Source organism: Cheilinus undulatus, linkage group 4 (assembly GCF_018320785.1).
Source record: "Cheilinus undulatus linkage group 4, ASM1832078v1, whole genome shotgun sequence".
NCBI lineage: Eukaryota > Metazoa > Chordata > Actinopteri > Labriformes > Labridae > Cheilinus > Cheilinus undulatus.
Genome location: NC_054868.1, coordinates 19,746,291 through 19,758,934, shown reverse-complemented (window position 1 = coordinate 19,758,934; position 12,644 = coordinate 19,746,291). Strand labels below are relative to the sequence as shown.

Genomic DNA, 12,644 nt, shown 5'->3' with positions numbered 1-12,644 from the left:
TTGTCTTTATTATTTGTGTTCTCATGTTTTTATGCTTTTCATTATGTTTAGGAAATAAGGGCTTTATTCATTAACTGCCCCAAATGTTTTACTCCAACTATAAGCTGGTAAATATTTCTGAATTGACTGTATACACTTACAGTGTGTTTGATTATTTTTCTCAATTACATTTTAAGTCAGCACATGACAACTCCGACTCTTAACAGTCACTATTCTTATCAAAAGTTTGGTTATGTTTCTCAAAACGTATTTTTTCTAGTTTGGGCCTCAATAAGAATTTTGCTTTCTCTTTATTTCTGGTCTTCTATCTTCTGGAGATATGTTAGAAATCTTATTCTCCACTAGGCTGACAGAAAAAAAGAAAAGGACCAAAGAAGAGAATACTTAACTATACATTTGTGTTACATTAGGAGCCAGCTTAAAAGTGCCTTCATGACTACAGCATTTCAACAAACATTTAGTTCCATGTTTTACAATTATGAGTTTAATGATAAATGTGATAGAAGTTTTCAAACGTACTAAAAATATTTACAGATATTACGGGGACAAACAGGATTGTTTCTTTTATTGTAACATGGTTATTTTAGATCTTTATCCTTCAACTAGTTTTAGGTTTTTGCAATATCAAACAAGCATTTTAAGAGACTTCAGACAGATATTCTGGGTTTAGAAAAGTGCATGTAGTTAAGGCATGTCTACTTACAATGGAGAATCACCAGCCTCAGACCCCAAAGGGTTAAAGACCAGAAAGGCCAGCAGTGGCAGCTGGGTCCAACACAACATCCTGCTCAATCAACATAGACTCTTTCTCAACAACACCCTCCCTTTATATTTAAAGTGACTCCTCCCTTTAGCCTTCAGATTTCAACAAAATTGTCATTTCTGGTAAGGTTCATGAAGTTTCAAGTTCATCCAGATAGCCATTTGCCCGTGTCTACATTTCACATGTTTGGAATGTGCAATCCTGTGCACAATGCAATTTGCCATTACGATAACTTCTGGTGCAATAATGTAGTCAAAGGTCTGTGGTTTCAGCTGTCTAAGACACATGTACAGTAGATGTCTCAAAAACTTTCAAAGGTAGCCCAATTTGTCAGGGAACAAACTTGCTGGCTTCTTTAATGGATTTCCCCCATTTAAACAAGGTGTATGAGCATATTTTTTTGTGAGGGAAATAATTCTAAGTAACTGAGTGGATGAATTTGCTCAAGAGATACTAAAGATGTGACTTTGCAGTTCTTTTTAATTGTCCTTTATCTAGACAAGTGGTTTTAGAATTTTTCTCGCTCAAGGCACACCTGAGATCCAGTCCAAATCTCAAGGCATACGATATTCATACCCATGCAAAATAGCCTCTTCAGTTCTTGTTAAAGTATCTTTAGTCATTATGTAGCTGTAGTAATAAAGTATGGTTGTACAAATTCCCAAGGCACACCTGGTCCTTCCTTGCCACACCATTTGAGAACCACTGATTTAGACAGTCCATCTTTGGGCATGAAAATGGAAAAATGTTCCCATTTTCTAACTTTACTGTTGTCCAGTTTTAGACTCACCTACCACAGCCAGAGCTGTAGTACTCGAGTCCAGGACCTGGACTTAAGTCCAACTTGAGTACTGATTCTGAGGACTCATGAGTCGACTTGGACTCAAGCTTTAGCTGCATTAAGGCTCAGGGGTGAAGAGGAGGACTTAATCATTTTTGCATAAACATTGTTTTATTTTTTTGTGGTTTTTGAGTGTGAAAACCCCTCATAACTGATCAGTGCTCACGCAGCTTCTGCCACTTGTGTCCACCTGCATGCATGTTCACGGGCCACCTTGCTCAGCGAGACTGTCTGCCAGGATGCCCAAGGAGATGCCACGAATTGTGCATTTTGCTTTAAAGATGTTACTGTAAATGCAAGCATGAACAGTGCAACATGTTCAATATGTAAATAAAAAACATCAAGGAAAAGACGGGGACAACCTCTCACTTTAATAGACTTCATCCCAGGATGCACCCAGAAAAGTAAGGGAACTGCTAAAGTAACTCAGACTATTGATAACGTTACTGTAAGTTATATGCAGATGACATGGCTCTTAATTTATGAAATCCAATTCATGCAAGGAAAAGATTCTGTAGGAACTGTCTTTGATTTTTGGATTCTAAGGCAATCATCCCTATAGAGCAGGGGTGTCCAAACTATGGCCCAGGAGCCAAATGTGGCCCGTGGCCTATTTTTGATTGGCCCCCAAATAATTCTTTAACTTAAATTAAATATGGCCTTCAATAGAGTATAAAGCTTGTGCTACACTGTGTTATTCTTCTTAGTTTTACCACAAGGCAGTGCTACCATGCTAATACTGTAAACAAACATTTTGACAAGGATTTACACCTGTTTTTCAGGACTAAGTTGAGACAACACTATAAATAGTGTCTTGATTTATAATGCTCTAATGAATTACAACAGTAAATAGCAGTGCCAATGACTTTCCAGGGGCGGGGCCAGTGGTAGCCAGATCTGACTAGGGCCCCCTGAGATCTGATTGGACTCCCCAAAATCCTTAAAATGATTGGCCATTTGTCTTGTCAGCCATCATCTAGCCGTTTAAACATACCTAGTCACTGAGCATATCTTAACCAAAATTAGATTGGTTTAACTAACTTTAATATCAAGGTAAGATATTTAAGAGTGGCCCCACCATCCTTATATATTTCTGTATGTGGCCCCCAATTGAAAAAGTTTGGACACCCCTGCTTCAGAGAAAAGAAAATGTTCAGATGCATGATTCAGCGAGTGTATTGTTTGAGTTTTATGAGGTTTTGGTTATACAGCTGGACAGAAATAAATCAATGAACTTATTTGAGCTGCTCATTGTCATTCAAGACCCTGGCCATACTTAAAAAAAAAATTCTTACACTGTATGGCCAGTTAAACCATCGTCTCTCCATTACACATATTTATGGTGATTTACTTTACTGAGTTCAACATGAGAAAATTTTACACTTCACTACTTTAACTTCTTATTGAACTTAACCAGACAGTGACAGTTTGCCTCATTTCCCACATAAACCAAAAGTTCTTCTTTGTAAGAAACAGACAGTGAGATCAAAGGCTGAATATTTTAATCAATACAATGCAAAAAATTTACTTTGGTGGCTCTTACAAATTCAGAATAATGCAAAACAGTCTGAAAATAACATTTTATGTTTTTGAATTTCTCTACTGCTGACATCCAAAGAGTTCATACTGCTGGACCAGCTCCTCCATGCCCAAGCAGGTGTATCTGAAATTTTCAATTTGACATTCAGCATCTGTGGGCCAGTACTCGATCCAGGTTCTCTCACCCAGAACATACTGATACCTAAAAAGCAAAGTAGAAAACACATGAAGCCCTCACAGGAGATTTCATACAGGCTCACTCAGAGGGTGGGAGCATGTCTCTGCACACAAAAAGTATTATAGCACAAGTTTACTTGATTATGCTTAATTACACATACAATCTTTTTCATGATAAATAAAATGAATGCTTTTTTTTCTAGTTTAGAGTGAATCTAAATGAAACATAAAATGAATGAGATTTCATACAGGCAGCACTGTTCTTTTGTGGTCAGCAGGAATATGCAAGCAAGACGAGTATACATTTTTGTAGCCCAGTGGTTTACATTGACTTTGGTATGAGATATTAGGGGTTCAGTTCAGTTCTCAGAGTGTGCCCTTGGGCAGGGTCCTTAGTGCCATGAACACCTGTCTGTGTTTTAGATGTGTGTCTGTTAAATGACATAATAATGTTGCACTCGAATGTGCCACTTCTAAACATTGTTCCCTCTCTCTGACCTCGTTCACAGCAACAGCCTTTTTCTGCGACTCATGGACGTAAAAGAAGCAAGTTAATTTGATTATAATCTGATGTTTAATTCTCTGTGTTACCATATTATATAAATCCATAAATCAGGTCTTTTTTATGAGCTATATTTACTTAAGTCTTTATAGTCTATTCATCTCATTATGATTCAGTTTCATCACATAAGAGATATTTATTCGATTATGTTAGAATTATTCAACTCAATTGGAAACAATGTGTCATGTAATTGAAATATGTAGAACTGACCAAAGTGGACAGTTATTATCATTTTTTTTGGTATAGGTTAATCCACAATTCAAGCCTCATAATGAAGAGTACCAGCAGAATGCTTTCGTTTAGAGCTAGCTTGGTAACACATTCCCAATTTAAAATGATACATTTTATTAATTTTTAATGGAGCAACGTTTTGATTAGAAAACAATCCATACTTATTGCTGTAAATTAATTGCTTTGTGTGACAATAGATGGGTTATGGATAAGACATGCATGCTGTTAATACTGAAATAAAAACTGGGGCCTTGATTTACAAAATTGCATAGGGTGCCAGGCCTGTATATGAAGGAGGCTTATCATTTGGTTTCAGGCTGTTTTTTCTTACTCTCTTTATCTGAAAAGTGGAAATGTAGTTTAGTACAAAGCAACAGAACAAATATAATGTTACTTTAATAGTAGTAGACTAAATTGGATTTTTTTTTATGACGTGGGGGTTAATCTGATAATTAAATGATAGAAGGTTAACTATAGTAAAATACAACATTATTTATTGTTTTAAGTACGCTAAAATAGGCTTTAAAACTTAGCACAGTGTTTAAAAAAATGTGTTAAGCAGCTGACACCTGCTTCTCTCTCTCACTTTTTCTTGCTCTTACACTTTTTCATTTGGTGAGACTAATGATGTTCAATTGGTCTTGTAAACATTTTAAATCTATTGTTTGCACACTGTTTGTTAGTGAATAATGGTGTAAGGACTCCTATCAATTGATCATATCTGGCTCTTAATTAATCAGTGCGATAGTGACGAAGCATACACACTATTTAAAATGACAAAACATGGGAATTTGCCTGTTAACCCTTGATAATACCCTAGCCAGCAAAAGGGGGTCAGCCGTTTTTTTTCACTTGTGCAGACCACGCCCCCAGCTAATATGGAGCCTGGCCACAGGTTGACCACTTCTGTTGATGCTTAGTTTTTACAGTTTCTCATGAAGGAAAGTAATTTCAAAAACTGTAAAATATGTAAAACATTTATAAAGTACAATAGCTTAAGCATACAGTATAAGCACAACATACACTACATGTATGTACAACCACAAAAATAACAAACTTACGATAGATTTTGCTCATCAATGTGAATATCTTTGGATGTGCCCATGATCAGGTAGGTTTTGCCGACCCTCAGATCCAAAGACTCCCTGCAGTGTTGATAACTAAGGAATGTACGCAATTTACCCCGAGGACCCACATCATAACTTCCTGTTTTTCAAAGAATGGAAAGAGATGACTTATAATGCACTGGATTATGACCATGACCAGTAAATAATCTTTTTAAAACTAAAAGAATATCTCACCTTCTTTGTAGGCTTCCAGTACCCTCATCATATAAATGTCAGTGGACAAACCGTCTGTAAATTCTTCCAGTCTCACTTTGTACACTGAGGGAAAACAAGGAGCACATTGTTAACTTACTAGCTCACTCTCCAGTAGAAAAAAATTATACTTATTTGTTATACTACATATTTTCACCAATAATGTATTCTTACCAAAATCTATTTTGCTGGTCGCCGTGCTCTCACAGGCTTTAGCAGTCCGCTGATCATTGTCAATTTCGCCCTTTTTCTGCATACTGCAGTTCTCTATAAATGAACAAAAACAAATTAAATACACACCTGATAACATAATTATCATCAGTCTTAAAAGCACAAGTTGTATTTTGTCTTTATTCAGCAGGATGTTGTAAAGTGAGGTATTTTGATCGCTTTGGTTGTAGATTTGTCCATATACACTGTCTTCTTGATTTATTAATGTAAAAAGCATGGCTACAAATTCTCCTTGTCATTGTTAGACACCATCCTGATTACCTTCAGCACATGTGCATTCATCATTTCTGCAGAGCCGCAGCAGCTGTCCAGCTTTCCTCTCTGGGTGATAAAACTTTATACAGGGTTTTTCTGCAGTAAGACAGAGGATATTCAAGCTGTATATCAAATCATACTTTCAGTACAATGCAGTTTGCTTACTGAATAATAAACGAACAAGTTCTTGAAGCAGCATATCTTATTAAATGCATCTCAGACTTACGGTCATAGTATTCATAGACGGACACAGTGGCTGGTTGTAGCACTCCAACTTTCAACTTCTGATGAATCCTAAATGTGATCTCTTCTGGATATGTGTGAGAAACCTTGGGAGAGAGGTGAAATGTAAATGTGAGAAAGATATAAATAAAGAAGGGACATAAAAGAGGAAAGAGGGCAGGGTAAGACAATAATCACTCACCTTGTCCAGGTAGATGATGAGAGAGCCTCTTTCTGATAGCACTGTGTTCATCTCATATTTGGCGATGGTGCGAGCACGTCCTTTAGATAGCTACACAAACAGACACACATGGTCAGAAACGTACTTTAAGATCTAACAAGGTTTGCTATCATAAACTCTGATGTGTGCTGCTTTCGTATGTCTATGTTGAACTACTAACTATGTCCAAGTCTTGTTTGTTGACAGTGAAGCCAGTTAGCAGGCCAATATCCAGGATTGACATGGTTGCATCATGGTCTGGGTCTTTGTACCTGCACAGAAAGTAGACCAATGGCAAAATATTAATCGAAAGAGAAAGCAAGAGATCAGAAAATCAAGCATTTTACTACTTCATTCAATTTCGGAAAAGATATCCTTCAAGATTTTTTAATGAATTAATGCAAAGAGGAAAAACTGTTAAAATTTGCTCAAATGAGAATAAAAGCCACCAGAAATGTACTATATTAAAACAAAATCCCACAATCATATCAATTAAGTCAACAAATTTGACTGAAAATGTGTCAGTTTCTATTAACAAACCTTTATCATAAAATCAAGTGACAAGATTTGCTTGTAGAATTGAAAGGATCATAACTGCTAACTATGAACATTAATGAAAGCGAAAAATATCAGGACAACAGTTTTTACCCAACTGGAGGACTCTCCCAAAACTACTTGAATGTTACGCACCAGTGCAATATACATGATGGATTTAAGAATGAATTGTTCTAAAAATACTTCTAGATGACAGTTTTTTTCTCATATCTTAATATTATTTGGCTCTACTATTTTGTGTACTATGTAGTAATAATATATCATATATCAAATAGGGGCTATTTTCCCTCTTATCCCACATATTATAGTGGCAGGTGCACAGACTCAGAGCTAACAACTGGTAGAAATGTGTGGGTGAAGTTGGAGAAGACTAATAATTATCAAGCTTTGCTTTAAACATGCAAATATGAAATATTACAAGTAATGTATCATTATGCACCTGCTAAAGACATTTATTATCCCTATTCTGGTTAGTTTGGCCCTCTGTCTTGCTAGTTGTTTAAGTGCAGTTTTCTGTTTAATACTGATAAAGTGAGTTCAGAGCTGAGCGATTCCTAAAGGCAGTAATTCTATCAACACTAAATCAGAGGAAAAGGTATATATGAGATACTTTCTGGTCAGGATCAGTGAAATATGATCCTGAAAAACGTCAGAAGTTGAAAAGGAAGAAAAGCCAGAAGGTAGGTTATTTTCAGTAAGATAAATACCCTTAAATTCTCCTTTTGTCTTACTTGACCAAATGTGATTTAAATGGAAGAAACAGAAACAGATAATTTACTTCAAGTAAAAGTCAGAGTTTATAAATGTTAATATGAAAGTAAGTGCTTTAAAGCTGTTCTTTATCTTTGTTATTCAACCATTTCAGACCAATCAGAGGTTGATGTGATTGTGATGTCATCAGGGAGGTAAAGGTCTTGATTTGAAGGAGGGAGATAAACATGGAGGCCTAAGAATGATTCCACCATGATGATGATAATTTTAACAAAAAAAAAAAATAGTTGCTGTAACCAGGGGTGTAGGATTTCAGGCCCCCCGGAAAGGAGCCACCCAAGCAACAAATTTTGAACCATAATTTCCCTATTTATGAGCAATATTTTTACTATGGTTCAACTTAATTTACTTGAGTTATTTCACAACACTGGACTACACCATTTGGACATTTTTAAGGGAGGAGCAGGGCTGAAACTCTAATTTGTCAGTGTGTGTCAGATGTAGTCAGTTTGACTTTCATCATTGATCAGGTGGAATTGATCTCAAAAGAAAGGCAGAAAAATTAGAAATAGGCAGAAGGAATTTTGCATTATTTAACTCTTATTTATGGCACTTTTTTAAACCATATTGTTTTAGGGGACAAAAATCTCAGAGAGGTGGCTCAGGTGACCGAGTGGTTAGGTTGTGCCTCATGTACACAGCTGGGGTCAAGTCTGGCCTTTGACTGTCACCACATGCCATAATCTGGACATCAAAATAAATAGATAGATGATTACATTGTCATAATTTTCTGATGCCAAGGCAAAATGAACAAAGGGTAGACTGCCAGAAAATTAGGGAAACAACAGACAGGGCAATTTGAAGATGAATTATGATGACAGAAACAGACAAGAGAGGGAAAGAAATGCCAGATTTGAATGAACATTACTGTAATACCTGTCAATATTATGTTGTTTGTACTTACAAAACATCTATCCTCAGTCTGTAAGTCCTCTCATCTTCATCCATTTTCACTGCAGGAGCGAGACATAAAAGTCAGTCAATAATAAATTATTTTTATTCATACAGCTCTGTCTCATAGCAAATGTTATCTGAAGACACTTTGAGGGCAGGTGTAGACTGTACTCATGTCATATTTTATCATAAAGTCCCAACATAATCCACCATGAGCTCAGCACTAAGCAACATGTAGCAAAGTTACAGTAGCATAAAAAACCTACTTTAATGGTTAAGTAGGATGCAGAAAAGGGGGGGGGGGGGGCAGAAATAGAGATGTGAAAAGAGAGAAATGAGAGAGAAGAGGGGGATGCAGACAGGGTGGAAATCACACATTGTTTGTTTGCTGCAGCTTATTATGTGAGCTATTTGGACCTCAAACACCACACCACCACCATAAACAGGACTACCTACACATACTGTATTTATATTATTGCTGGGTTGTTAACGGCGTTAACGTGCTACGTTAACGAGAGACTCTTATTGCGCCATAAGAAAATTATCGCACGTTAATTTATTCACTAAAGGGGCTTATAGACACACCACCGAGCGCATGCAGTAGGCTACCAACACGCCTCCAGTCATTTCCAATGGGAGGAGGGCGGAGGTTTGGGTCTGCTGTGAGCAGGCTTACACTCCGCTGAACTGGACAACGTCTGTTTTTAATGAAAGAGTGGATGCTTTGGTGTGTGATTACAACCAGTAGTCGATATTACATGTTGTTTGCACATAAGCACAAACCAGAGGTTGTGCTGGGACAGAGCGCTGTATCGGCTTTATGACATCATCGTAGAAACTAAACTTCTTTAAACAGCGAGGCAGTTTGTTCACATTTTTCCTCAATAAAGGGCGGAAATCATCAGAATCCAGTCAATAAACGGTCTGTTGTGACTCACCTTACAGATGAACACAGGCTAGAATCAGTGAGAGGAGATGCAAAGGCAATAAAAGTCTCCTGTCACCTCAAAAACTGCTGTATCTTTGCAGTGCAAGCCCATTTAATCCTCTGAGCTGTAATAGATGTGCAGATACGAAGAGCGAAGTTGCTGGCATCTTAAAAGTGATTTTAATCATCCATGGATGCAGGATGGTACGGTGGCGTATTGCATTCGCTTGAAAATAAAAAATTTTGTCCTGTTTTTATGACATAACTATCTCATAATAACAATATTTTTTTTACATTTATTTTTGATCTTCCTGTTTTTACAAGATACTATCTCGTAAAAAAAGGAATTTATGTGTTTTTGAAATTCCTGTTTTTATGAGATACTAACTTGTTAAAACAGGATTCGATCAGACCTACGGGCAGAGAACTGTTACATGGAGCAGATGATATTCTTGAGACATGATCATGTGGATGGGTTTTCACGCAGATGCTATCTGTACGGTTCAAGCGATCATAACCAATGTTTAGAGAACTGGTGGGGATTTTTGAGGAAACAATATGCACTGGATCAACATCTGTCAGGATTGGAAAGATTCTGACTATTTCTTAACCCCGCACCTCTAATTACTGGCTGAGAAATGCAGCAACCAGTCATGCAGGAGAGCGTCAGGGGGAATCCTGTTTTTACAATATAATATCTTATAAAAACAGGAAAGTTGAAAATAAATAATTTTCTGTTTTTACGAGATAGTATCTCGTAAAAACAGGAAAGTTAAAAATAAATAATTTTCTGTTTTTACGAGATAGTATCTCGTAGAAACAGGACGAAATTTTTTATTTTCAAGTGAATACAGTACGCCACCGTAGGATGGACTTTTTGCCGGGTTAAAACAAAAACAATCTTCTTCTTCTTTCTCCTCCTTTGAGGGTTGTAAACCTGCTATGTGCATACCGTCACCTGCTGTTTCAGACCGAGTAAATACGTGGTGCGCCAGGGCACGGTTCGATATTGCTAGTGTGAAAGCAAGCCTGCGGGGGAAGGGGGAGGGGGAGGAATCGCACTGCGGCGTGGTTCGAATCAACTGGGCCTAATGTGAAAGCGCCCTAAAATCCCGCTGGATCCATCTTGACAGAGAGCTTCATACAGCACACGCTCATGCATCACAGCGGTGAGACAAGTTAGAGAGATGGAGAACAACTTTTTAATTCTGTCTCTGTTATGACCTGTGAGTAGGCTACAAACATATACCTTTATCTGTTAGATTTTCATGACTGATATCATGGAAACTATGGTGTTAAAGTGAGGTTCAGAGAGAGAGGGAGAGAGAGGAGAGAGAGGAGAGTCGGGTGGTGGTGAGCGAGCAAGAGAGAACAGGCGCAGATCTGAATCATCCTTCACCCATCTCTCTGTTATATTTCCATGGTTGAAAACCACATGATAAATGAGCAAACTTTGGTGTGTGAAGTGAGGGTTCAGTGGTGAGCAAGCGAGGTGTTCTCAAGCAGTCTGTGATGCATTTTCCTTAATATTTAGATAGGTCAAGCATTTTTTAAATGTCTTTGGCAAAATTCAAATCTAGCATTTTAATCTAGATTAATCTAGATTAACTACAGGACTGCAGTGAGATTAATCTAGATTTAAAAAATTAATCTATGCCCAGCATTAATTCATATTATTTATATTCTATTTTCATGATTTTTACATTTTTACCATAATTTCAAAGTTTAAACCCATGTTTTCATACAAATACTTATTGTAATACATTTTAAAATCATTATCATTACAAATGTGTACGCTTCTTTGGTTATGCAGGCCGATGTTTTCCATTCCAATAAAGCTAGTTGAACCGAATAGAACTGAATCAGTGGAAAAGAGAAGAAGAAGGTGCAGAAAGACAGAAGATGGAGGTGCAGAAAACCAAAGCAACAACAACAAATGGTGAGATCGCCATCTGATTGATGGCTGTCCTGGCTATAAATTAAAAATTATTTTCTTGGATAAAGCTGTGATGTCAGTAATAATGGAAATAATGACTGAAATAATCATGTTTGATAGAAGACTGAACTTTCTAGTATTAGCTAAGCAGCTGTGGTGATAATGAAATGGAGGGGACTGATATTTGTGATTAAAGCAGTTGAAAATGAACAGCTCCTAGATTCATTTGAACATTTCTGACATCAATAATAGTAAGGCTTCTGCTGTGTTAAAGGGGATTAAAACAGACTTAGAAACATTAACAAAGCAGAAAAAGACAAATTACCTGGAAAGAGCTGCACAGACACGTTGAACTTCTGACAGTCACTCTCCTTTTCTTTAGGCAGAGCGTAATACAGCGACACCATCTGACACAAAGACAAAAGACAGTACTTAGATATGATGAAAAAAACACAGCTCAGATGACATAATTGACATAAAACTGGCAAGAAAACTTAATTTCCTTTACCTTCACTGTGGCCTCCCCTGTCCCTACGGCAGTCACTGTGATGTTCTGGTTGATATCATTGATCTATGAGAATTAAAAACACACACAAACAGTGACTGGGATGAGCAAAAGAAACAAACACACAGAAAACAGGAAGGATAATCTCAATGAGCTGCTCTGAGCTTGTGTGAGACTGTGCTCACTTTAGTTGTTCTCGTAGCGTAGTGGTTGTTTCTGTTAAAGTTCCATTTATCAGGCCTTGATCTGCCTGGAATCGCAATATCCACATTCAGATCATACTCTGGTTCTCTAGCACTGGCCCAGTAATCAGCCACAGCCTGGTACACCATTATGGTAGCCTGGAGGGAAAAAAAGGAGAGAGGTTAAAGGAAAGATGGGGAATATTAAGATATTGATATAGACTAAAGATAAAGAGAGAAAATGTAGTCTGAGAGAGGAATTTGTGTTACCTGAGTTGATCCATAACCTCCGCCCACCTTTTGCTGTTTGTTGAACCATCGGACAATGGGTCTGGCATCTTCAAATTTCTGTGTCAACAGAGGGAGCCAAAAGGCTTAAATTATGTTCACTTTACTTTGGGATATCTTTATTGTTTTCTCAGAAAAAAAGTCAATCATCTCTTAATCTGCAGAGTTTTCCCACACTTCCTGTGGGCATTATATATTTTTGTACCCTGAGTGAAGTTGCTGACT

General features: G+C 37.2%; 2 protein-coding genes across 2 annotated transcripts in view; both read right to left on the bottom strand.

The window, feature by feature from the left end:
• LOC121507906 (complement C3-like) overlaps positions 1–792 on the bottom strand; it is a 51,411-nt gene extending 50,619 nt beyond the window's left edge. Inside the window, exon 1 of the mRNA XM_041784293.1 lies at positions 704–792. Coding sequence (XP_041640227.1) covers positions 704–783 — 80 coding nt within the window. The 5' untranslated portion in view covers positions 784–792. The remainder of the gene's footprint in view (positions 1–703) is intronic.
• A 2,297-nt stretch (positions 793–3,089) lies between these two features.
• The window catches only part of LOC121507905 (complement C3-like), a 34,205-nt gene continuing 24,650 nt past the window's right edge, over positions 3,090–12,644 (bottom strand). Inside the window, exons 31-43 of the mRNA XM_041784292.1 lie at positions 12,402–12,479; positions 12,135–12,290; positions 11,953–12,015; positions 11,770–11,851; positions 8,591–8,639; positions 6,542–6,632; positions 6,343–6,432; positions 6,145–6,247; positions 5,925–6,014; positions 5,607–5,699; positions 5,415–5,498; positions 5,175–5,319; positions 3,090–3,345 (exon numbers count right to left, since the gene is read on the bottom strand). Of these exons, the coding sequence (XP_041640226.1) occupies positions 3,204–3,345; positions 5,175–5,319; positions 5,415–5,498; positions 5,607–5,699; positions 5,925–6,014; positions 6,145–6,247; positions 6,343–6,432; positions 6,542–6,632; positions 8,591–8,639; positions 11,770–11,851; positions 11,953–12,015; positions 12,135–12,290; positions 12,402–12,479 (1,266 nt within the window). The 3' untranslated portion in view covers positions 3,090–3,203. The remainder of the gene's footprint in view (positions 3,346–5,174; positions 5,320–5,414; positions 5,499–5,606; positions 5,700–5,924; positions 6,015–6,144; positions 6,248–6,342; positions 6,433–6,541; positions 6,633–8,590; positions 8,640–11,769; positions 11,852–11,952; positions 12,016–12,134; positions 12,291–12,401; positions 12,480–12,644) is intronic.